Source organism: Hibiscus syriacus, unplaced genomic scaffold (assembly GCF_006381635.1).
Source record: "Hibiscus syriacus cultivar Baekdansim isolate YM2019G1 unplaced genomic scaffold, ASM638163v2 tig00111366_pilon, whole genome shotgun sequence".
In the NCBI taxonomy this organism is placed as follows: Eukaryota; Viridiplantae; Streptophyta; class Magnoliopsida; order Malvales; family Malvaceae; genus Hibiscus; species Hibiscus syriacus.
Genome location: NW_024063071.1, coordinates 172,655 through 198,246, shown reverse-complemented (window position 1 = coordinate 198,246; position 25,592 = coordinate 172,655). Strand labels below are relative to the sequence as shown.

The following is a 25,592-nucleotide window of genomic DNA, read 5'->3' as shown; positions in this document are numbered from 1 at the left end:
AAATCGATGAGAAAATATGATAAGAGCGAAAATGATAAATTGAGTCTACTATATTTAAATTAAAAAATATAAGAATTTATTAAATATTTAATCGAGTAGGGGATGAACTAAAGAACGATAAACTCATGTTCTCAAATTTTTGGTCTAATAACAATTTAAGTCGTTATAAGTTTAAATATTAGACAAATTAGATGTTATCTCGTAAATTTTGAGTTTTTTTATATATAAATATGGTGTGAATACAAGGTACTATTTGTACAAAGACTCTTAATCATTTGACAATCAACGTTTATACCATTACATACGTAATGCTCAAACTCGAGACCTCAAGGATAACAACAATCTCTTAATTACTAATGTTGCTTGGTTTGTGCTAAATCTTGAATATGGATACTTAATAAGTCATTTTATTTTTCTTAAGTAGTTTAATATTTCGGCCTATGTCAATATTTAATCCTGGTTGTCCCTGTCTCGGTGATAAAAGAGTTTTTGTTATTATTTGAGGTATCGAGTTTGAGCACTACGATTGTGAGGGTAATAACATTCAATATCAAAAGATTGAAAGTTAAAAAAAATTAATTTTAAAATTTATTTAAATGAAATATTTTAAAATTTTATAACATAAAAATTTAATTTTAAGATCCACATGTTGCCTAGGCCTAAGTCCCGTTAATATTTAAAAATATGTGGCCGTGGTCACGGAAGACTATGTTCATATCGCTGGAAGTAGGTAAACGTGGAGCTCCATTATACCGTTGAACAACGGCTATCTCTTCCAACGGTTAAAAGTACAGTACAATTTTAAATTTTCTAAAATACAGATTCTTCCCAACGGTCAACAGGTTCAAATTTGGTGTTCTCTTTCTTCCCGCTATATACAAGCAAAACAAATTAAAGAAAACCATTTCCAATCAAAACTCAAAGACACAAAGAAAAGATGAAAAAAATACATTTTTCGTCTCGTCCTATCAAATCATCCGCTTCTCCCAATGGTAAGCTTTTCTCTCCGATTCTTCTTCTGTTTCTTTTGTTTGTTATTGTCTTTGAATTAGATTTTTTTTCTAAAATTTATTTAATTTGGGATTTTTTTTTCAGATGAGAACGATGGACCCAATCTGCTAAGGGGTTTGAATTTGCAGAAACCGATGAAACAAACTGTGAAGACTTTCAGTTTTCCAAGAAAGAAAGTCTTGGGTGAAAGAAATGAATCTCCAGGATCAAATTCCTCCATTACCCATTTCTCCAAATCCCCAAGTCTTGATTCAAAGCCCTCACCAAATATCATTGCAAAAGCTTCCCAGATGAATTCCCCAAATCTTGATCCCAAAGTTAATTCTAAAGAGCCTGCTTTTCAAAAGACACCGTTATCGTACGGTTCCAGGGATGGGACACCTTCACCGGGTCCTTATGACCCATTGAAGAATTACCTTTCACCAAGGCCTCAATTCCTAAGGTATAATCCCGATAGGCGAAAGGAGATCTTTTTACGCCTTGAAATGGAAGGCAAAGAAGGGGATAATTCCACTCTAGAATCTGATGAAGCCGACACTGTTTCTAGTGACAATTCTTCTTTGGCCTCTTCTTCTTCTTCTCAAGAAGATGAAGAATTCGGCGTCGAAAGTGAGAGTCTTTCGGACAAAGAAGATGAAGAATTTGAAGAGGGAGAGGATGAAACAGCATGGAGTCTGGGAGGAGTGTTAAAATATTTCCTTTTGTTGGTTGTGTTATTACTAAGTACATCATATATTTCCTCCATGAATTCCCCCGTCTCTGCTCCAGCTTTTGAGGTTCCTACACTTGGTTTTCGAAATCTTTCGTTTGGAATAGATGAGGGTTCTGGGTATAAGTTCTTGGATGGAAAAAAAGAGCTATTGGGTTTGTTGAGCGTCACCCAAACCATGGAAGATGAGGTAATTGTTGAATCTGAAGAGATGGTTGAAGAAGAACTAATCATGAAGGGAGAAGCTTCTGAGGAATTTGCTGAGAACATTGAGTTGCAAGAGATAGAAGAAAATGAGATAAACAATGTAGAGAAGATTGAAGATGAATTGGAGGAATTTGAGCTGCAGGAGATGGGAGAAACTGGGGAGAAGATTGAAGAAACCCAAGATGTAGTTGAAGAGAAATTGGTTGGGGATCTCGAAATCGAACAGCAGGGACAACAAACTACTGAAGAGATTGAATTCTTACAAGATGATCAACAGGCAAGTCTTTTTTCTGAAGGAACCGAATCTTCAGAGGAAATAAGGGAGGTTCCAAGGGAGGAAGATGAAAATCTTCACATGGTTCAAGTCCTAATAATGCAAATCAGTATGCTGCAGAAGTGGGGCAGATCCATTTCTCTTAATTTCCAAGAAGTGGATCCACTGAAAGGGCTCAACCATCACATGGGAACTGAAATGTTTCTCAAAGTTACGTTTGGGTTTCTAACATGTGCTGCCATTGTTGCATCTTTTGTTTTTGGCTTTAACATTAGGAGAAAGGGAATTGCACCAAAGCTTTCTTCTTCTCCTGTGGATAAGCATTCAACTGAACCAGTTGAGGAGGACAAGAAGCCAAGTTTGCCACTTCCTGCAGAGAGGGATGATCCAATAAAGTTCGCCGTTTCCAACACCATGCCGTTGATTACTACCTTTGCAGTTGGGAGCCGAGCACCTTCAGTTGAGTTGATGGCTGAATTTGACTTTTGTGAAATAAGTAGATCAGTTAAGAGCTCTGCTATAAACAGCAGAATGAAAGATCAAGTGGGCAGCTATTCTTATTTTTCAGAAAAGGATTTGGGGAGCAAGGATCGACAAGGATACTCAGACTTTCCTGTCGAGAACTCCAATTCATCTGAGAGATCAAATTCGACGTCAGCTGCCAAGAGGAAAGGGAAAGAGTTGGTGGGAAGCAACGAGGTGATAACTCCGGTGAGGCGATCGGCCGTGAACTCCAATTCATCTGATAGATCAGTTTCGACGACTGCTGCCAAGAGGAAAGGGAAAGAGTTAGGAAGCAATAACGAGGTGATAACTCCGGTGAGGCGATCCGCCAGAATCCGAAATCGTGCAGACATTGTATCTCCATGAAGGCATTATCAGAAATAGCATCTCTGTTGTTTCATGTTCCAGAAAACTAACGTAGAATTAGAATTTATCTGTCTTCTGACTGTAGTTGTGTTCTATTTTAATCTTGTAGGGAATGATTTGTTGGTTTACTTTAACAATCAATTTATCATCTTTCATCGTTTCCTAAATATGCTTTCTCGGCCTCCATCTTCAACATAATACAAGTGTGAAGTGCATGAAGCTAGCAACCTGAAAAAAGATTTAGAAATGTAACAACCCATATATTTTCAAAATAATATTTAATTGAAATTGGAGGTTTTAATTGTGAAAATCGGTAAATTGTGGGGATTAAATTGAAAGATTTTTAAATTTGGAGCTTATTTTAGAGTTAAAGAAAATTCAAGGACCAAACTCTGAATTTATCCAAGAAAATTAGGTATGTTATGTTATAACGTGGTTTTCTGTTGAACAGAAAACCACACCCCAAATTGCTCCCAAATTTCCTTCCCCTACGTCGGTTTTCGATTTAGATTCCGACGCCGTCCGAATTCCGATCGTCGTTTTGAAACCACCATCGTGTTCTTTATCGAGTCAGGAACAATCCCCTTAAATTAATTGAAGCGAAACGCTGCCAAACGTCGGGAATTTCAAGTCAAAGCATCGACGTTTTTTTAGCTCTATCGCCGGGAAAATCTCAAATTCACCGCCGATCATTGCTTCGTTTACGACACCTTCTGCACCATCGTGTTCCTTGTGTCGTTTCGAGTCCGCCGGTGTCAACCTTGTTCGCCGTCGACGGCGGCGCGTGAGGAGGTGGAGCAGTCAAAGATTCGGCCGAGTTGAAATCGAGCTCTCCGCCGTTCAAAAATTTGAACCGATAGTTGTAAGTATATCGAAATCGCTCAAAATAATTTTTAGAATTTTTCCGTAATTTTTAGAGTCCCGGAGGAGGCCCCACTCGCCGCACGCGCCGTCGTAGGGAGAGTGAGTTGCTGGAAACCGGTTTTCAACATGTTTCGGCCGGTTCGAACCGGTTTGACCGATCTGACCCGACTCGACCGACCCGACCCGACCCGACTGTTGACTGTTGACTTCCTTTGACCATAATCTTAATTGGCTTTGACCGACCATTAAACGACCGTTAATCTTTTCCGAGTATACCTATCCTGATAGTTTTCGACGTGCCGAATCCGTTTCCGTTGTCCGTTTCGCCAAATTCAAATCCGAAGGCCTCCAAATCAACGGTCAAAGTGGTTGACTTTGACTTTGACCAAGAATTTGAATTTTCGAAAAGTCATACTTTATGTTTTTCGACGTCCTGATTCCGATTCCGCAATCCGTTTGGCCAAATTCAGACTCAAAATACCCCAAATTGATAGTCAAACTCGAAAAATGTTTATATACTTAAGAAGTCTAGCTTTGAACAATTAAATAAGATTTGGGACTGATAGATTATTATTATTTGAAGGTACAAGAGACTCTCCGGATCGTTCGACAGCTCGTCCCAACTCTTCTAGATCAGTTAAACCACGTGTGCCAGTATTCACCCGTAAGACCCGTAATTTTATGATTTTAGAGATCTATTTATGTTACCCATAAGTAATATAGTGTTATTATAAAATATGTTCGAAAACTGTAGCAGAGCGTGGTGAAACCAGCAATCAGTAGATCTACTATCTGAACCTATTATCGAGGTGTGTTCCCTGTTTACTACATAATTATTTTATATGTTTTGAAATATGGCACATTGAAATCTATGGTTTACTGTTTATTGTTACACCGATTTACTGGTGATGATTTATGGACTATGATGACTGGTTTATGATTATTGATTTTGGATTGAATTGAATTACGATAGTATAGCTCTGATCAAGCTAATAAACGGGCCTAATGTGACTCTTGAGGGCCCCAAGATGCATTAGGTTGGCTTCCCTTGCTGTGTACTTAGGGTAAGCTATATGGACTTGGACTTGTGGGCCTAAGGATACAAGCTCTAAAGTTTATCCTTAGGTTGGCTTTCTTTTTGCTGTGTGCTTAAAATAAGCTATATGGACGCAGTTTTGGAAACTGCGGATGGTGCACAAGAAAAGGGTTTAAACTATGATTTTCAAAAGTTAAACTCTATTATGAAATTATGATGGTTTACTGAACTATTACTCGTTTATTGTACCTATTGTGATTTTATGGTAATGTGGGACACACTGAGCCTAGCTCACCTTTTGAACATGCTTTTTTCCCTTTCAAATACTGTTGGTTAGATACCCCGGATTGAGCACTTGGAGGATCAACATATCTCTTGAAGTATATTTGATTGTAATATTTTTATCGTTCAGGTTGACTTTATTTTGATGACATGGACCTAATTTTAAAGTATTGGATTTTATAGTGATTACACTTTTGCTATTAATATTTGTTTTATCGTGATTTTGATTTTTAAGACATGTTTAAATTAAATTTTTTTACTTATTGGTATTATATTTATCAGTTGGGTTTTGATAGTATAATATCATGTCATTTATAATGTGATTTTACAATGATTGAATAACGGTTTCAGAAAATGTCTTTAAGAATCATGTATGTGATCCACTAGACTTAGTCGAAACGCATAGGCCGGGTCTAGGGGGTTACAAGAAAAGTAAAAAAAATTCCGTGATTTTGTGTAAGTGAGATGCAATTCAATAAGTGGATAAATGGCCAACAATATGCAATTAACGTTGTTCAAGGGTCAGCATAAAAATATATATATTGAGCATGAATTTTCTCAAGAAACAAACACACCCCTCATAAAATGACAAAAATTCAAAATATAAGAAACAAAAGCTGGCATTAGAAATAGCAATGGAAATAATTCAGTAGTCAAATGAAACTACTTATGATTACATGAACAGAGTAAGGGTTTAGTAAGCTTTTGTTTCTAATGAAGATAATATGCATGTAATTTTTCATGTGTTTCTAATGCTCATAACAGACCCTTAATTAGCTTAATTAGATTAGATAATTAGTTAGATGCAGTAGGAATTTGCAATTGATTTATTGATCCTTAATTTGCAGTTATTAATAATGCATTGAATCCATTATTTTAACTAAAACAACTGAACTATGAACAATTTTACAGATTAAAAAAACAAAACAATGATTACACTACATTTCTAAGAAGAACAGATCACATGTGGTAAAACCTAGCCTTTTTAATCCCAGAAAGAAAATATATATAAGAAAAACATAAATGTGGTCATGCTCCGCATTTGGCTTGGGAAATAAAGTCGACATATTTCTGAACATCGTCGAGGGAATAGAGTCGAAGCAAGTCCATATTATGAAATGGCTTAAACAGCTGCGGATGAGCTTCATCAACAAGCTCCTTGGGCGTTTGTATAATCTCTCCACTAAAAGAGAAGAACGCAAGGCTATATCTTTCCTTTCCAGCTTCTGTTGCGATCACACGATGGATCGGGGAGTGTATTCTTCCATTGCTCCATGCCAAGAATGCATCACCAGCAATGACGAGGAATGAAGAACCGGAGGGCTCGACGCCGATCCAATCACCATCCTTTGTTTTCACCTGCAGACCTGCAACTTCATTATCGTGAAGAATGGTCATGAAGCTCTTGTCAGTGTGATCAGGACATGCATCTATCTCACGTTCATCTTCATGTGGCACCCTGTAGTTGATAAGTCGAAGAAGATAATCAGTAGCTTTAATGTGGGAACCATAGTATTTCCCTACACCATAGCTTTCAAACACCATTCTTTTCACCATTCGGTCCAGTTCCGACACCAGCTTCGAGTACGCATGTATGCTTTCACTGATCAAAAATTTCAAAAAAAGGGGTTAGTAAATCATGCTCAAAATATAGGGTTTGAACTTTGAATTGTATTTGTGAAAGAAATGTATACCAGAAAGTTTTGTTCCGGTTAGGCCACATGAGATTGGTGAAACCTTGAGTTCCTTCAAGAATGGTGGGGTTATCAATGCCCATGCTTTCAGAGAGAGGGATGCAAGGGTGTTTGAAGTAACCAAAATAAGGTTTATCAGAAGAGTTCTGAACCTTAATCTGTGTAGGAAGATTGAACAATTGTTGCAAAGAGAGGAAGACATCATCCTGGAGCTGTGAAGAAACTTTGTCATACGTTGCCAAGAAGCACCCGTATTGCTCCAACGCTGCTCGAACGTCCTTGCATCTGGAGATCCAAGCGTCACTACCAGGCTTGGAATTTTCATCGAAAACATCAATGACGGGTATCTTGCTTGCAGGTGATCGGGAGTGAGGCGCCATTATCAGAGCTTAATTTTCTGCAGAGAAATGAGGGTATGTATCTGTTACTAGGATATAGGGTTTGCGATGATGTTTGTTGCATGGATTTGATTTGCTTATATAGGCACCCAGGGTGGAGGGTTGAAGATGGTTTTCGGCTGCCGCCCCTACTATATTTACCGGCGATCACTCAACGTAAGATTAACGAAACGGAGCTGACTTTTTCTTCGACTGATTAAAAAAATGAGACAAGATCTCCGTCCAAATGAAAAACTAGATTTCATGATCAACGTACCAGGTCACTTCTACTTACAAAACCGACTTTTATAATTTTAATATATAGTGTGATTATTTTGATTTAGTAACATTATGTATGTATGTATATATATATAATTGAATGAGGTAGTAGCTAGCTAGGACTTTATGTAAATTAAGGAATAAGAAATGAATAATTTAACATATGACTTTGCAGAGTCAAAACTAAATAAATTGCCCGACTTAAGATTACAACAGATTTGGTCATTTGAATCTAAACCTCATTCCTAGTTCCCTTACAACTAGCACCCACCGTCCCCTCAAACAAATTCATTTTAACTCTCAACAATTTTCCCTTATCCCATTCCTACTTTTAATTTAATATACATAGGGATGGGCATGGGTCAGGTTGGGTCGGATTTTTGATTCACATGACCTGACCCGTATAATATATACCCTCCATCCGATCCGAATTTTTGAGATAAAATCCAAAGCGACCCGACCCAAAATAATAATAAAAATATTATTTTTATTCAATAAAAACAATGATTTAATTGAAAAAATAATATATAGAGGGATATTATTGTAATTATTCCTAAATATATGAGGTAAAATTATTTTCTTCGGGTCGGGTCGGGTATTTTTCAACCTAAACCTGAATACAACCCGACCCGAACACTACCTTTAAAAAAATTCGACCCGAACCTGATTTTTTTTTTAAAAACCTGACCTGATCGGATTCGAGTCCCATACCCATCCCTAATTATACATGTATTGTCACATTAATAATATTTAGTATAATTAATTCGATCAGAAATTAATCTCTTAATTAAATAAATATTTAAAATATATTAATAAAAAGCAATATTTCAAGTCCAGACAATTGGAAGCATAAATAAAAAAAAGAGGGTTCCGGAAATGGAGGAATGGGGTTGAAGTCAACTCTAAAATATGAGTGGAGCCGCCCTCAGGTGAGTCCACGTGCTCCTAAGACTACATATAAAAATAATCAAAATGATATCATCCTCTTTGCCCAATTTATGATTATTAAAAATGAGTGAAAAATCACAAGCGGTAAGCTCTCCTTTGACATGTTTAAATCAAATTAAATAAAAGTTATGCTATAATTATCTTTAACTAATTAAAGTATAAAATATCTTTTTGAACGATCCATACTTGAGAGGAGGAGGAGGAATTTTGTTCGTAATGAGTATTAAATCTAGGACTGTAAATGAAACGAGATAAATCGTGAGCAACTTGAGATCGATTAGATCAAAGTTCGATAAATACTCAACTCGAGTTCTTAACATGCCGAAACAAACTACTTGTTATTCGACTCGAACAACTCTCGAGCAACTCAAAAAAATAATATTTTAAAAATATATTTTTAACTACTTACTCCGAAGATTATCGACTAAAATCAAATAATTTTTTAAGGAAAAAAAAACTACATTCATGCATTAATTATAAAATGTAGAATGTGTAGGAGTCCAAATCCATTAACGCCCTAAGAACTCAACCTAGACATGATTTTCTCTTGAATCATTTATTAAAATGGAGGTTTGTAGCTGTAGACTCCATCTCCTAAAAGATAAGATATAGAATCATTAATATAAAAACAATTTATTAACAAACAAATGCATAATCTACATTCAACTTGTTTTTTTTGTGGAAGTCATTAATCTAGCCTAAATTTTATATTTTTAAATTAAAAAGATAAATATATAGAGATTATACATCCATTGACAAGGATCATAGACTCAACAGGCTCATTTTCTTCCTCAAGTTTGATTTTCAACATTTCAAGTCCAAAGATTTCATCCATTGCATAAAACAAAAAGCATAACATATGCAGTAGGGAGCAATGTTAAGTACCTACTATTTATATTAACACTCCTACACCCTTGAACCTTGTTTGTTCTTTGGGGAATCACTACATACATGCATACATAGAGATAATATATTCTTACACGTTTGATACTCTTCCTTTTTCAGTTTTTAGTAAACACTGTATTGATGACCCCCTTCAAATCATTGCAGCCAATCATCTCCATCTCCCCCAAATCAAGATTCGCCAATGATTTCTCAGCTGACTTGGGTACTATACACTTCTTATATCCCAGTTTTGCGACTGTGCTCACTCTTTTGTCCATTCTTGGTACCTAAAATACATGCAACAAAACGAAGTTTTGCATTCATCGATGTACGGTTTGCGACAAAAAAGAAAACATAACAGGGAAAGTAGGAGTTTACCATGCGAATCTCACCACCAAGACCGATTTCACCGATGAACGCTACACCGCTGGGAATAGGAAACTCTAAGAAGCTGGGTGGAGACATTAGACATGAGTTTAGCGATTTAGATATATATATATTAAATATTCGATAACACTCAACACGTAAAAAATAAATTGTCTAGATGCTGTGCCCAGGAACTTGAAGGCCTGCTACAAACTGATGCTGCGACATTATTCTACAAATTAGGTGTGTGACACGAAGGGAAGCGATAAAAACAAGTAAAAGAACTGTATTCTGGAATCATAATCTAATGAAAAAGAAAAACTATACCTGCTACAAACTGATGCTGCTATTGCAAGATCCCCAGCAGTCTCTGTCAACGATACTCCGCTTACAACATTTAGAAATACAGCCTGGTAGAAAAAGTATTGAAAATTACACAAGTGTTCAAAAAGAACGATTAATGATGAATATAATCCATACTTGGACGAAAGAGTAAGAATTAAACAAATAAAAAAAAGAAAAACAATAACTAAGCTGGAGGGAGTAGGGACTCCCACTTAGGTACTTTCTATTGCTTAAAAGAATCACATGGTCAAAACATATTCTACCAAATGAAAGTTAAATTTCAAAATATCGACGATGATCAACAGGGCATGCTAAAAAACAATGAATCACAATCAAACTAAATTAACAATCTCTTCTGATAATGGTGAAGGAAAAGTACTCTGCCAGAAGAATGGGACAGCATACCAGAGAAGATGAACAGTAAAACAATTGACTTACATTCTCTTGGATCTTCAGACCAGCTTGCTTGGCGAGGACCTATATTGAAACGGTCAATACAGAATGCAGTCTTGTAAATGCGGTATAGTAAAATATATAAAATTGCAGCTTTGTAAAACAGGATAGTAAATCACTGTTACCAAAAAGTGAAAAAGCACCAAATGATTGATTCTAGCAACTATTTAGCTCAACATTTAAGAATGAAACTAAATAACTTTAAAAAGCCATTCTGATATAATGTTGTAATATGATACAATGGGGTATTTTCAGAGTAATCCACCTCTAAACTTGCTTTTTCGTCAAGCCTATTATATGTTAATATGTAGGCAATCATCAAATCTCGAGGATACAAAAAAATTGAAGGTTAGTCTAATCATCTCACGAGTGGATCCGCTAGCATTAAACTTAAAAGTAATAAACAAAAAATGGAAAACGTGCATTTAACTACCTCAGTTGAGGTAGGAGAGTTGAATTCCAGGATACAACATAAGATACAACATTTTTTTTTTGTTGTTGCAAAAAACATATAAACCTACATAATTAAAAGTAACGGTACTGACAAAGACAAACTTCATACCATACAGATGAAATGTTTGCAGGAGAATTAAATAGTACTTACAGAGATAATCATATCAGCTCTGCTTGCTTGGATTCCATTCACATGTCTAGAAACGGTTGAGCTAGATACACACAATGCCTAGAGATAGAAGTCGATAAACATCATTTGTCGGACAAAGATACTAACAACAAACATTGCAACACAATGAGATAGAAATAAAATGGGAAATTTTCCCTTTATTTATTTTGTGCCTCATATTTACGATATGCCTCACCCTTTTAAATACTTACTAAAAGACTGTTAAACGATAACTAAAAAATAGATTTACAGTCTAATACAGGCAAACATTATCAGATTCATTTTTCATAAATACAGACCATCATTTTAAATATGGTACTCAATAATGGAATAGAAGGTTCTACACCTTTGCATACATTAATCAGTCAAAACTATTGGGTAACAAAATGTTGTTAGAAACATGAAGCAAATAAGAAAATAAAAAAAAAGGTAAAAGAAGTACCTGAATTTCAATAAGGAAAGCCCGAGATCCATCCATAATTACAGCAACAGCAAGTCCGGCTAGAAACTCCGAATCAGAGTTCTGATCACTTAAAAACATCTCACTGGGGTTTAAAACAGTTTGCAGTCCCAGTTGTGACATTTCAAATATGCCTAGCTGACAGTAGATATTCCCATCAAGACAACAACCAGTGATGAATTCACAAGAAATATTTGAGTTGAAAGAAAACAAACCATTAACAATCTTTAGCAAATAAAAACTAAAATGACAGTGATACAAGATAGTGTATACAGTCAAGTTGAGCATCTTCAAGTCATTCATCTTAAAATTGAAGCAAAAAGCATAGTATCTTGGTCACTGGTACCTCATCAACTGACCCAAAACGATTCTTCACAGATCGAAGCAAACGATGCGATGAACACTTTTCCCCCTAGAAATGATTGCAGTTATGTTATCAGAACTATAGAATATGATCTTAAAAACTGATTTAAAGTACAAAGCATACTATTTCTGAAATGTGAAATAGATGGAATCTTTGAAGAGTAAAAAGATGGTACAATATGTTACAATCAGGATAGGAAATTTTCAACAATTCAAAAAATATGCATTTAAGCAAAAACGGACAATCCAATCAGTTATACTTGAATACAAATTTCGTAGGAAACAGAAGCATCTTATTCAGCATCTATGAACATTAAAGAGAATAAATCCATACTTTTGCAAAGTTAAAGAACATTTCACTATTTAAATTTGAGCTAACATCTGATAATGGATCGCTTAGATAAGCTTTATTTATTTGTGTTTTATAATCACAAGACACTGAAAACTAGTCCTAAATTGCAATGATCTGTAGATTTGTGTTCCTAGGTTTCACTCCGTTATATTAAAAAATAACTTTCCCTTCAAAAATTTGTACTAAATCTTCAACAATCTTTGCTGCAATACTTTACAAGTCCATAAAAAGGCAGATATTTAGTTTATTAATGCAGGTTCCCTGCAAGACAAACTACTAAATATAGTCACCGCCAAAATATGCCACCACAAAATATTCTTAAGAAAATGAAAGGGGGAAATATAAGCTCAACAAAAATGAAAGAAAGTTGAGATATAATATAGAAAGACCAAGATGAAGACAATAAGATTAGCAATAGTGAAAAGGGAAGAAAAAAAATGAGGCCATGGTACCAACTTCCAGATATAAGACAGCATCTACAATGTGCTCCAAGACACGAGGTCCAGCTATATCACCAGATTTTGTTACATGTCCAGCCTGACATCATAAAAAAGGATCAGAAGAGTAGAAAAGTAATATTCATAAAGTAAAATTCATAACCAGAAGAGTAGAAAAGTAGAATTCAGAACCGATAGTAATAAAATGCAGGCGAAATTTCAAACAAAGGAACAGCCATGAAAGAGAACACTTGAGAACCATCCAAACCAGATGCAATAAAACTACTTCTTGACTAATCAAGCTACTCTCCTAATTTAACAAGTTAAAAATACTCCATCTCATTTAACAATTTAAAAATATACTCATAAAAAATATTACATCAGCCTATTTGAGAGTAGGAACTATATGCTTACCAAAAGAACTGGGATGTTGGTTTTCTTCGCAAACCGCAACAAAGCTGATGTACATTCCCTGACCTGCCATTGACTAAAATAGTGTCGCTACTCACTACTTAACAAATATGATGACCTCCCCTTCCCTAGAAGGCATACACATATTGCTAATGCTAACGACTTAAAAAGGAAACTGGTTGAAATTTATACCAAGGGAGAATGGCTGATGATAATAAGTAGTGCTAATAACTAAACATTCTATATATTCCAACCTGTGAGAGGCCTCCAGCACTTCCAGTAACTTCCTTTAAGTAAACAGTCTGAACTGAATCAACAATTAGGGCCCGTGGTGAGAGGGGCTGAATTTTCTTCAATATGTCCTGAAAGGCAGCAAATCCACCAATTGTTTTAGGATTCATCAACTGGTTCTCAGTATATGGAAAATCATAGATTTCATTTACTGCTAGAGTAAATCAGCAATGCTCTTTCAATTTGGAAGAGGATGACAGAAAATAAAGTGGGGAAAAGTTATGAGAAGTATTTATCATTTATATGCATATATCCAGAATCATTTACCTCAATATCAGTACCAGCATAAAGGTAAAGTTCATTTGCTCCGATCTTCATACGTTCAGCTCTGCTGCTAATTTGTTCTACACTCTGCGGTGAGGAAGCCGGACTCATATTTAACACTCTTAACATGCCAAATAAATATACTCATTCATGCTCATAGTAAAACAGTCACAATAATCATAAGCTAAGGTTAATGACTTATCTATATGTTCAAACTCTAACCTAGTAAAGCTTTGAAATTTGAACAAAACTAACCTCTTCACCAGATACATAAACAACACAAGCGGGCTGGTCACAGTCATGCCCCTCAGCAATTAGCGCAGCCATCTTTCAAAGGTGGAATGAAACTTAACATTATACGACAGGTGTTACCAATTAAAGAATGTGAAAAAGAGAACATAGAAGCATGAGCACCCTAAATGCAACAATTTCGTACCTGCAACAGAAGGGTACTCTTTCCAACACCAGGATCACCACCGATCAAAACCAATGAGCCTGTAAATCGGTAAAGTATGCACAAAAGAAATAAGCTTCCATCAAGAACTCAACATCAATTAGTTAAGAAAACCTTGGATAACATCATCATGTTTTCTTTCCATTTTCAAACTTTTTTTTCGCAGCCGTAATCACAAAATTATTCAGCATGGAGACTATGCAGACCTGGAACAAGACCGCCTCCAAGCACCCTAGCAACTTCACTTCCAAAGGGACCAAACCTACATATTAAGCATACCAAACAAAAAGCATATATCAATACAAACCTAAGTACAATGCTTCAACAACTTAAGTGGGTTTTTTTTTTCTTTTTGTGGGGGGTGGGGTGGGTTACAGTGGAATCCGGTAATCCATCTTCTTAACACCACGGTTAACATCAATCAATTTTACAGGTTCCACATTCCCTGCATCCTTTGGTAGCCAAGAACGCGCCAAAGTTTCCGAAAATTCGAGCCCTCTGTTCTTAGTCTCCCCTTCCATAAACTTTTTCATCGTCCCAGAACGATCACAAGAACGGCAAACTCCCCACCACTGTCCATCTGAGTACCCACAAATCTCACAAACCCACTTAAATTTACCTTTCCCTTTCTTCTTATTTCCAAGAATATCCCCCAATCCCAACCCATTATCCAAAAATGCCTTCTTTCGACTCATCCCTTCAGTGTTTTCCTTGGGGGAATAACAAGCATTTTTGGCCTTCTGGATTTCGTCTCCATTGCTCAAATTATCATTTTTAGCCTTCTCAAAAGTCCTCTCGGTCTCGAAACCCGCATCTGCTTCCTCTCCTGAACCTAACTCGTTACCCTGGGTAAAGCCTTTATGTCTGCTGCTTGGCGTAGAAAGGTCGCCGGTAAGTCCCTCGTAGGCGGTCCACACATGCGGGGTCCTTTGGGTTCCATCGGTCTCCAAAGAATTTAGAGCGAACCGGGGGTTGGAGGAGTGGAAATGGCGGGAAAAGGAGGAGAATGAAACATGGGTTCTGGAGAGATTGCGGTGGATGAAGAGATTATGGGTGAAGTAAATCGATCTCAAGACTTTCATTTCTACGATCTGCATAAGAGAAACTTTGCAGTAAAATGGGAATGGAAGGAAGATAGGACTTGTGTCCTCTCCTTAAACCAGGGTTTAGCTTAGGGTTTCACACAACTATTTTTACATTTCCGTTTTGATTATTTAATTTTTGTTTTTTAAAATCATCATTAAATGTGCGTTATTGTTTTTTTAATTAAAAATATATTTTTGATTTTTTTAATTACACACTTATATCCGATCTATTGATCGACTAATTCAGATCGGGTACTGCAGAGGCGAGGGCGACCTTCCTAACCTAATTTGCTCTATTCACAAACGTTAGGATTCAAACGTCTAACCTTGTTTAAATGACCTAGTGTCTTATCCACTAAACTAACTGATTATTAGTAATTATTAATTGATCTATCGAATATTTGACAATATAATTATCAAATATCAGTAATACGTATAGGAGAGAAAGGTACGATTCTTTGACTATAAGTTTTAAAGCTTCCATTCAGAAGATGGAAGTATAGTTATAGTCCAAATAAGGAAAAACTACATTATCATAACAAAGACACATATATAAAATTCTCATGCCTTCTGCTACTTGGACTTTAAGAAAGTTAACTAAAGCCACAAGTCTCCAAGGTTAGATACCACGTTGTTGTTTACATTACAACACTGTCTATACATCTTCAACCTCAGTTGTCTTCCTTCTTCCTTACCTTTTGAAGCTTGTTCTGGGACGTTAGCTTTGAATTCTTGAGGCCGACAACAATGACGGAGATGTTATCATGACTGTGTTCAGAAAGAGCTTTCTTAAGAACCTTGTGAGAAACATGATAGGTAGGTGGCAATGCACTGTTGTTATCATCCCCTGCAAGCCTCCGTTGTCATCTTAGTTCTTTCCGAGCTAACTTACGATTCTTCATTAGACAAAACATCCCAAAGGCCATCACTTGCCAAAATCAATCACTCATCTTCTGAGGAGAGGAATGTCTAATTTATGCTCGTTAGAGGAATGGCTATACTTCTGTGATTACCCTATTTGCTTTGCTTGATTTGGTTGTTGCACTTCCATGGCAGATATGTGTTCGTCAGGAAGTGTGAGAGGACACCTGCTGAAGAAGAGAAGTTCACAAATCTCTATGTGAAAAAATTCTTTGATGACATTACAGAGGATCGTCTAAAAGAAATGTTTTCTGGATATGGGAAGATAAGTAGTGCAGTTATCATGAAGGATGATAAGGGGGTCTCAAGAGGTTTTGGGATTGTCAACTTCCAATCTCCAGATGATGCTAAGAAGGCTCTGGAGGCGATGAATGGTATACAACTTGGTAAAATTGATCATTTTTTTTTATGTTTTCCCCTTTTAAAACTCGGTAGTTCATCTAAAATAGTTATCATTTACATGTATGAAATTGATTTGTTTAGCAGGTTCAAAGAATTTGTTTGTGGGAAGGGCTCAAAAGAAGGCTGAAAGGACAAAGCTATTGAAACATAAGTACAAGGATGTGTTCGACCGCCGTTTCGAGAAATCAAAGGCTTCGAATCTCTACGTGAAGAACCTTAATGTATCCATCGACGACAAAAGATTACAAGAACTTTTTGGTCGCTTTGGACAAATAACCTCAGCTAGGGTGATGTGCCATGAGAATGGGACGAGTAAGGGATTTGGCCGTGTGCTTTTCCTCTCCCGAAGAAGCAATGGAAGCTTTTCATGGACTTGATCGTGAGACAAAGTTCTCTCTGCCCTTTTACCTCTGTCCTAATGATTTGAGCTTTGATTTCTTTTGTAGACCTTTGAAGTTTTGAGTAACAGTGCATGGTTACTAATTCGAATATTGAAATTATTTAGGGGCCTTATTTGTGTGGAAGTTTCTATATGTAGCAGTAGCTCAACGTAAAGAAGACCGCTCTAAGGAATTGCAGAAATATTATGGGCAAAACACCCCAGTACAATCCTCATATCAATCTAGTTGCAAAGGTGCTACCCCTCAGTTCCACCACCCATTTTACTATAATCTCCCCTTGCACTGCTGTTTCCCCACACCTGTTCCAGCATCCTTATATCAGCATCCTTTTGTTGCAAACGTCGGTATTCAGTATCCTTTTACAACAACAGATGGACAGCGAAAATTCTCATATGTAAGCATGTCTGGTTTTTCTTGGAAACTATACATATATTTTTGTTATGCAGCTCCATTCTGACTATTATTTGTGTATTTCTTGTGACTTAGCAGGATGAAATGAGACACATGAACCCAAGCATCGCTGGGTTCAGACGAGATTGCATGTTCAGGCAGCATGTATGAACTACCTCTGTAAATGGATAGTTTTTTAATTTGTGTACTCTACATATTTGCTAATGGAAACTCGTAACAACTTATTATTTAACATTCTTTTTTGTTTTTTGCTTACTTGTGTGACTGATTAGATTTTGCTTTTGTAACAAGATTAAGCATGGATTCTACTTGACTTCTTAATCCCTTATGTTACAGGCTATAACTCTAGTGTTCGGATCAGAGACCTGGATCTTATCAATCCTGGGAATAAGAAAGTAGGTTTCAGAAAGAGGGAGAACAAAAGGTGTAAACCTACTGAAAACTCTTCTGTAGCACTAGAAGCTATCCAATTTGTTACTGCAGCAACATCCCCTGGATACTCAAACTTAAGTCATTTATTTGTGGGGAATCTTAAGGTCTGCAGCCTAAATTCCCAGCAAACTTCTATTTTAGGAGAATGTTTTTGTTTGGTTAGTATTGCACTTTCTAATAAATTCTCTATCTCTCGGCCTAAACACGCCACGAAGGTATCAGGACAGCCGCAGGAGATGAAGACTGATGTGATCAAGCTACTTGATTGTCCAAATTCCTTGGCACTGGAGGACAAGCCAATCCAAGTGCTAAAGGAGGCAAATGCCAGGACCAGTACCAGTACCAGTACCGATGCTGCTACTTTTGCCAACCTCAAATCTTCCTGTTGCTTGGGCTATTAGACAGTGCCATTACACATTTCTAACATGCTTACACTTTTCCTTGGGAGATTTTCAGTTTTGTGAATCACTTAGAATTGACATGATCCAGCTCTGTATAAAAAATTAGAAGGGAGAAAGAACAGTTTCTTGTTTCTCATTTCTGAAGAATATTTGGAGTTCTCTATTGATTGCCTTTTCCAGTCCTACAACTTTTTCTTCAATTTTTTCCTACGCTGTTATCTGTATCATTTCATTTTCTTGGTCCTAAGATACTACATTTAGGAATTGTAAATAAAAAATCAGGATAAATTGAGGAAAAAAGAAGGTTAACTACAAATACAAGCTACTGCAATACGAGTCACCTTTTGATAAAGGTAATAATAGAAAGGACTTGATTAGCAGCCTGAGATGGATGAACACTGTCCCAAAACACATACTGGGAGGCATACGAACAAGTTCCCGGTGTATGCGGATTGCACAAGAATGCAGCCGTCTCTACGGTCCCTGTTCCACAGAAGCCTCTCGTTGCTTCCACGAAACCTACCAAAGTCATGTTCAGTGATTACATATATCAATTCTGTTAATCATTAAAAGAGATTATTTTTCTCCGCTAGACTAAGATATGGAGGAATCTCTTCCCTTACCGATGGGGATTTAACAACATCAGATAGTGCCTTGAAAATGTCGAAAACCACAATTTGAGATCAGGGTACTGCTTCTGGAGATTGGCTGCGGCTGTATTGAGCTTTTTGTTGAATTGCTGAGCGTCGGTATTGAATCGGTCACACATCCATTCTCACGGTTACCAAACAAGGTTCTCGCTAAGGGAATGCAACCTAAGGGACGAAGGGAAGTAACTCCAATTTTCCCGACTCCCAAGCCATACGTGTTCTGTTTAGCAGACAAATAACCCGAAAGGAAGCAAATTAATACTTGTATCCAACACTCACTATCCTGAAGACTAGCAAAAAAGGAAGCAAATTACATACCTTGACGAAAGTTGTGAAGGCCTCAATGAGGAAGGAGCCATACTGGTCAGGAGTATAGGCATGGTTAAGTAAAGGATTGACATAGTAGTTCTGGAGAAAGTCACCGCTTCCAGCACTCAGTACATAGAGTGCATCCTTGATGATGGATGCTGATTTGCTACTGCCAGCTACCTTTGCTAGCTTCCCCTGATACTCCTTGAAATACTCTACTTGCTGGGTCAATGTGATAGCATGCTGCAAATAACATGGCAAAACTATGATTTTTTTTAAAAGGGAAAAATACAACTTAAACTGCAAAGATATTGATGTTGAGATTCAATGTTATAAGATCAAAATCCGACGTTTAACGCGGCAGCTCTGTCATCATAGCCAGACCCGGCTGAAGCAAAATTGGCTCCAATGAGAAGGTTCTTCTGATGCTTCAGGGCTCAGATATGCTGGTGGATAACTAGTAAACCCCAGAGTTTCAGCTGCAAGTTCCAAGCTTATTAACTCTATCTGACCTACTTAAAAGAAGAAAACAAAAAGAAGAAACGAAGAAAGAAATCAGGCTACCATCTTCCACTTACCAGTGATGTCAGTGGCCAATTTCCCATTGCAGAACCTCCCGGTAGGCTTTTGATCGGCAAAGTCCCTCCCATAAAGAGGGTAATTAGCCTTGAAGATGGTGGGGAGATAGTCATTATTCCCCACATCCACCACTGAGTCACCAAACGTCATGATTGCTGGAACAAGAGTGGTCGATTCTTGAGCTTACCCTTTGCTTACTAATGCAAATGCAAACACTATAAACATGAACCATCTACTATAAACCTCCATTATCATTAACATTTCATTGTATTTTGAAGCTTTGAATTCTGAGTTTGGTCTTATAAGCTGGGGGTTGATAATGGCCAATAAATGAGAGTAGCTGGAATTTATTATCATTCATGTCCTACATTTTAGATAGATATTATAAACCAAATTTGTTTTTGAGATTTTTTTTTCTTTTCAAAATTAAAATCTCTGCTTAGTCATAAAAGGAATAGATGGGAGAAGGTTTTACATTTATGAAGTTTTGAGTGCATTTATATTGAAACGACGAGAGGTAGGTGGGATAATAACAAAGAGCAGTGACGTCCATGGATTTGAACCTAAGAGCAACCCTGCATGTGCAGGAGATGTTGGCAAAATACTGAGAAGAAAAATAGGGTATAGAGACAACACATTCATCCAGGTCTCATAGACTTACACAATAATATAAATATTATATGTGTAAATATCTTAAAATGTATTTGTTACAGGTATAAAAGTATTTAAATATGATTAACATGATATATATAAATATTTATATTCTAAGCAATAACAAATCCAACAACTTTCTGGCTAAAAGGTCTTTCACTATCGTAGATATTGATTCAAATTCTTCCTTATTTTTCAATTCCTAACACACTACCTAGCAACGGGAAGCATATCTGGATCCATCTCCCAGGAGGTCTTCTCAGTACTTAGGACCCTCTCATAATTTCTTTCAAGACATTCCTTGAGTTCTGCTAATACATGACTGATGTCTGGTCTTTGCAATGAAGCTTGCAGTGCACGCAACATAGCTATCTCCACAGCTTTCCAGGCAGCATTGACGTCAATTCATTTTCCAACCCGGGATCAACAATCATCTGAATATCTCCCTTCTCGATCATAGGTCTTGTTGAAAGTCTTTGCACTTTCGGTGCATTGAAAATGGCAACATAATTGGACGGCAAATGTGGTCAAAATTTGGCCACCAAATTTTGAATTTATGTAATGGGTAAATGACAAATTTAGTCATTGTAATTTAGGGTATTTACAAGATTAGTCCTTAAGGCTTCAACTATAAATACCCTACCTCATTTAGCTTCAAAACCATCCCAAAGCATTCTAGCTTTCTTCCAATACTAGAGAGAATTTAGAGAGTTTCTTGAGAGTTGTTTTCTCCTTTTTATCAAAAGAGAATTATCATTGTTTTCTCCTTGGTCGATAGAGAAAAGTTGTAATTCCTATTTTCTCATAGTGATATTCTTCTACCGTTGCCCGTGATTTTTACCCTATATTATTTAGGGGTTTTCCACGTAAAATTTGTGTCTATTTTATCTTCAATTTTTATTTTCTCAAATTATCAGTTGCGATTTTGCTCTATCCGATAGCCGTCTTCCGCAATAATTGGTATCCGAGCCATATTAGAGTGTGTAATATCTGCTTATTGTCTTTGTGGTTGCCACCAAAAGGTGGATCCTCCAACATAAGAAAGTAAGAAGTTATTATCCATTCTTTGAAGGTTCCAGAGAACTATTCACGATAGCGAAATAATGGGAGCTATTCATAAAAGAAGCTATGGCAACGAAATTTGATATTGAAAAATTCAATGGGAGAAATTTTTCATTGTGGAAATTGAAGATGAAGGCCATCTTGAGGAAAGACGATTGTCTAGCATCTATCAGTGAAAGGCCGGTGGATTTCATAGATGACAACAAATGGAACGAGATGGACGGGAATGCTATGACAAACTTTCATCTAGCATTAGCAGATGAAGTATTGCCAAGCATCGAGGAGAAAAAGACAGCTAAGGAAATATGGGATCATCTCACCAAATTGTACGAGGCCACATCGTTGCGCAATAAAATTTTTCTTAAGAGAAAATTGTATACTCTCTGGATGTCAGAATCTACTTCAGTGACGGAGCACTTAAACACACTGAACACGTTATTTTCTCAGCTTACATCCTTAAGATGTACAATAGGAGAACAAGAACGTTATGAACTTCTACTTCAAAGTCTATCGGATTCGTATGATCAACACATCATCAACTTGACAAACAATAATGTCACCAGTCTAGTCTTCGATGACGTTGCAACTGCTGTTCTACAAGAAGAAAATCGGCGCAAGAATAAGGAAGACAGACAAGTAAATATGCAAAAAGCAGAAGCGTTGACAATGATGAGAGGGAGATCAACAGAACGTGGCCAAAGCAGCAGTCACAAACATGGTAGATCAAAGTCGAGAAGCAAGAAGAATTTAAAATGCTACAACTGTGGAAAGAAGGGTCACTTGAAGAAGGATTGTTGGAGTCTAAATAAAAACTCCAATCCACAAGGCAATACCACAAACACTTTAGATGACGGAGATGCTCATTGCTGTGAAGCGTCAACCACCGTGGAAGGCAGAAAAAGATTTGCAGATATATGGCTCATTGATTCGGGAGCAACATATCACATGACCTCAAGAAGAGAATGGTTCCATCATTATGAACATGTCTCACGAGGATCTGTGTATAGTTGCAATGATCATGCATTAGAGATCGTTGGTGTGGGAACCATCAAATTGAAGATGTATGATGGAACAATTAAAGTTGTTCGAGATGTGCGACACGTGAAAGGCCTGAAGAAAAATTTATTATCCTACGGATTGTTGGATAATAATGCAAGCAAGATTGAAACACGAAAAGGAATCATGAAGGTGTTCCGTGGAGCACTTATGGTGTTGGAAGGTGAAAAGATAGATGCAAACTTGTAAATGCTGAAGGGAGAGACTTTGGTAGAAGCATAAGCCTCTGTTGCCTCATGTAGTTCAGATTCGGCAATGATATGGCATCAGAAACTTGGACATATGTTAGAACAAGGAATGAAAGTCCTTGTGGAGCAAAAGCTACTTCCGGACTTAATAAAGGTATCACTTCCTTTGTGTGAGCATTGCATAACAAGTAAGCAGCACCGGTTGAAATTCAACACATCAAATTCTAGAGACAAAAGTGTTCTAGAATTGGTTCACTCTGACGTATGGCAAGCACCAGTTATATCCCTAGGCGGAGCAAAATACTTTGTCTCATTTATTGATGACTACTCCAGGAGATGTTGGGTGTACCATATTAAGAAGAAGTCAGATATGTTTTCCACTTTCAAAAACTTCAAAGCACGGGTGAAACTTGATTCTGGAAATAAGATCAAGTGTTTCAGAACAGATAATGGAGGAGAATACACAAGCGAAGAATTTGATGACTTTTACAGGAAAGAAGACATCAAAAGACAGTTCACAGTAGCGAACACTCCTCAACAAAATAGAGTGGCAGAGTGGATGAACAAAACCTTGTTAGAAAGAACAAGAGCAATGTTGAGGGATGCAGGCCTAGAAAAATCATTCTGGGCAGAAGCAGTCAATACTGCCTGTTATTTGGAGAATCGAGCTCCATCAACTGCAATAGAGCTGAAGACACCAATGGAGATGTGGACTGGTAAACCAGCTGATTATTCAAACCTCCATGTATTTGGAAGTATTGTGTACTTGATGTACAACTCCCAAGAAATCTCAAAGCTGGATCCAAAATCCAGGAAATGCAAAGTCTTGGGATATGCTGATGGTGTAAAGGGGTATCGCTTGTGGGATCTCACTGCCCACAAAGTGATCATTAGCAGAGATGTTATCTTTGTAGAAGATAAGCTACAAAGAAAAGAAGAAGATGGTAGTGCTGAAAAGTCAGAGACTACACAAATACATATGGAAAAGGAGTTTGAACAAGGAGATTCTTCTGAAGCAAAACCAGCACATGATGAACAAGAACCAGAGAGTTCTGAAGCTCCAACAACTCGTCAATCAGATCGTGTGAGAAGACGTCCCAATTGGCACTCAGATTATGTTATAGAAGACAATATTGCATACTGCCTTTTAACAGAGGACGGTGAGCCATCAACATACCAGGAGGCAATAAACAACTCAGATGCTTCACTATGGATGATGGTGATGCTAGAAGAAATCGAAGCCCTTCATAAAAATAATACATGAGACCTTGTGCCACTACCACAAGGAAGGAAGCCAATTGGTAACAAATGGGTCTTTAAAATCAAGCGAAATAGTGACGATCAAGTTGAGAGGTATCGTGCAAGACTGGTGGTCAAAGGATATGCTCAAAAAGAAGGTATTGATTTCAATGAAATATTTTCTCCTGCGGTTCGACTAACAACAGTTCGAGTAGTTTTGGAAATGTGTGCTACATTGGACTTACATCTAGAGCATCTAGATGTTAAAACAAGCTTTTCTTCATGGAAATCTTGAAGAAGAAATTTATATGCTCTAGCATGAAGGTTTTGAAGAAAAAGAAAAGAAGAACTTGATTTACAGGTTGAACAAATCTCTATACGGTCTAAAGTAGGCGCCGAGGTGTTGGTATAAGAGATTTGATTCCTTCATTATGTGCCTTGGATACAACAGACTTAATGCAGACCCTTGTGCTTATTTCAAGAGGTCTGGTGATAACGATTTTTTTATATTGCTGTTGTATGTGGATGACATATTGGTTGCAGGACCCGACAAAGATCATATTGCAGAATTGAAGGCACAACTGGCTAGAGAATTTGAAATGAAGGAATTGGGATCATCAAACAAAGATTCTAGGGATACAAATTCACCGAGACAGAAGTAATAGGAAGATTTGGCTTTCACAAAAGAATTACTTAAAGAAGATCTTGTCACGATTCAACATGCAAGATTGTAAGCCAATTTCTACCCCTCTTCCTATTAACTTCAAATTATCTTCCAGTATGAGTCCTAGCAGTGAAAAAGAGAGGATGAAGATGTCTCGAGTACCGTATGCATCAGAAGTGGGAAGTTTAATGTTCGCTATGATATGCACAAGACCATACATTGCACAAGCAGTGGGAGTGGTTAGTTGGTACATGGTGAATCCAGGCAAAGAGCATTGGAATACAGTAAAGAGGATCCTGAGATACATCAAAGGGACCTCAAATGTTGCATTATGTTACGGAGGATCAAACTTACTAATCAATGGGTATGTAGATTCTGACTATGCAGAGGATTTGGATAAAAGAAAATATACTACATGATATGTGTTCAAAGTTGCTGGTGGAGCTGTAAGCTGGGTTTCAAAATTGCAGTCAATTGTGGCTACGTCAACAATAGAAGCAGAATATGTAGCAGCTACACAAGCCAGTAAAGAAGCAATTTGATTGAAGATGCTATTAGAGGAGCTTGGGCACAATCAAGAGTATGTCTCTCTGTTTTGTGACAGTCAAAGCGCCTTGCATCTAGCAAAGAATCCAGCATTTCATTCAAGGACAAAGCACATACGAGTTCAGTACCATTTCATTCTTGAAAAGGTGGAAGAAGGGACGGTAGATATGCAGAAGATCCATACCAAAGACAACATAGCAGATTTCATGACGAAGGCAATCAATGCTGATAAATTTACCTGGTGTCGATCCTCTTGTGGCTTGACAGAAATATAAGCAACATGAAGGTACAAGGTAGAAAGAATGGTGTGAAGATATGATTGTTCCAAATCAAATCTTCAA

At 37.0% G+C, this 25,592-nt stretch overlaps 4 protein-coding genes and 1 pseudogene across 4 annotated transcripts; 2 read left to right on the top strand and 3 right to left on the bottom strand.

The window, feature by feature from the left end:
• Positions 1–923: 923 nt before the first annotated feature.
• On the top strand, positions 924–3,181 carry LOC120159427. Its single transcript, XM_039170019.1, has 2 exons — positions 924–992; positions 1,096–3,181. The coding sequence occupies exons 1-2, from the start codon at positions 938–940 to the stop codon at positions 3,069–3,071; spliced, it is 2,031 nt and encodes a 676-aa protein (XP_039025950.1). The 5' UTR covers positions 924–937; the 3' UTR covers positions 3,072–3,181.
• A 3,056-nt stretch (positions 3,182–6,237) lies between these two features.
• Positions 6,238–7,327, bottom strand: LOC120159430 (2-oxoglutarate-dependent dioxygenase AOP3-like). Its single transcript, XM_039170025.1, has 2 exons — positions 6,948–7,327; positions 6,238–6,856 (listed from the first exon to the last, which is right to left on the bottom strand). Exons 1-2 carry the CDS (start codon positions 7,325–7,327, stop codon positions 6,283–6,285), a joined length of 954 nt encoding a protein of 317 aa, XP_039025956.1. The 3' UTR covers positions 6,238–6,282.
• A 2,221-nt stretch (positions 7,328–9,548) lies between these two features.
• Positions 9,549–15,440, bottom strand: LOC120159428 (DNA repair protein RadA-like). Its single transcript, XM_039170020.1, has 15 exons — positions 14,630–15,440; positions 14,461–14,516; positions 14,237–14,295; positions 14,056–14,127; positions 13,804–13,887; positions 13,500–13,607; positions 13,249–13,311; positions 12,854–12,934; positions 12,029–12,094; positions 11,665–11,820; positions 11,205–11,282; positions 10,586–10,624; positions 10,130–10,212; positions 9,815–9,887; positions 9,549–9,723 (listed from the first exon to the last, which is right to left on the bottom strand). Exons 1-15 carry the CDS (start codon positions 15,349–15,351, stop codon positions 9,553–9,555), a joined length of 1,911 nt encoding a protein of 636 aa, XP_039025951.1. The 5' UTR covers positions 15,352–15,440; the 3' UTR covers positions 9,549–9,552.
• Positions 15,441–16,330: 890 nt separating this feature from the next.
• On the top strand, positions 16,331–17,039 carry LOC120159500 (polyadenylate-binding protein 6-like). The gene is made up of 3 exons (XM_039170090.1): positions 16,331–16,344; positions 16,396–16,646; positions 16,747–17,039. The coding sequence occupies exons 1-3, from the start codon at positions 16,331–16,333 to the stop codon at positions 17,037–17,039; spliced, it is 558 nt and encodes a 185-aa protein (XP_039026021.1).
• Positions 17,040–18,781: 1,742 nt separating this feature from the next.
• Positions 18,782–20,089, bottom strand: LOC120159498 (annotated as a pseudogene).
• Positions 20,090–25,592: the final 5,503 nt, after the last annotated feature.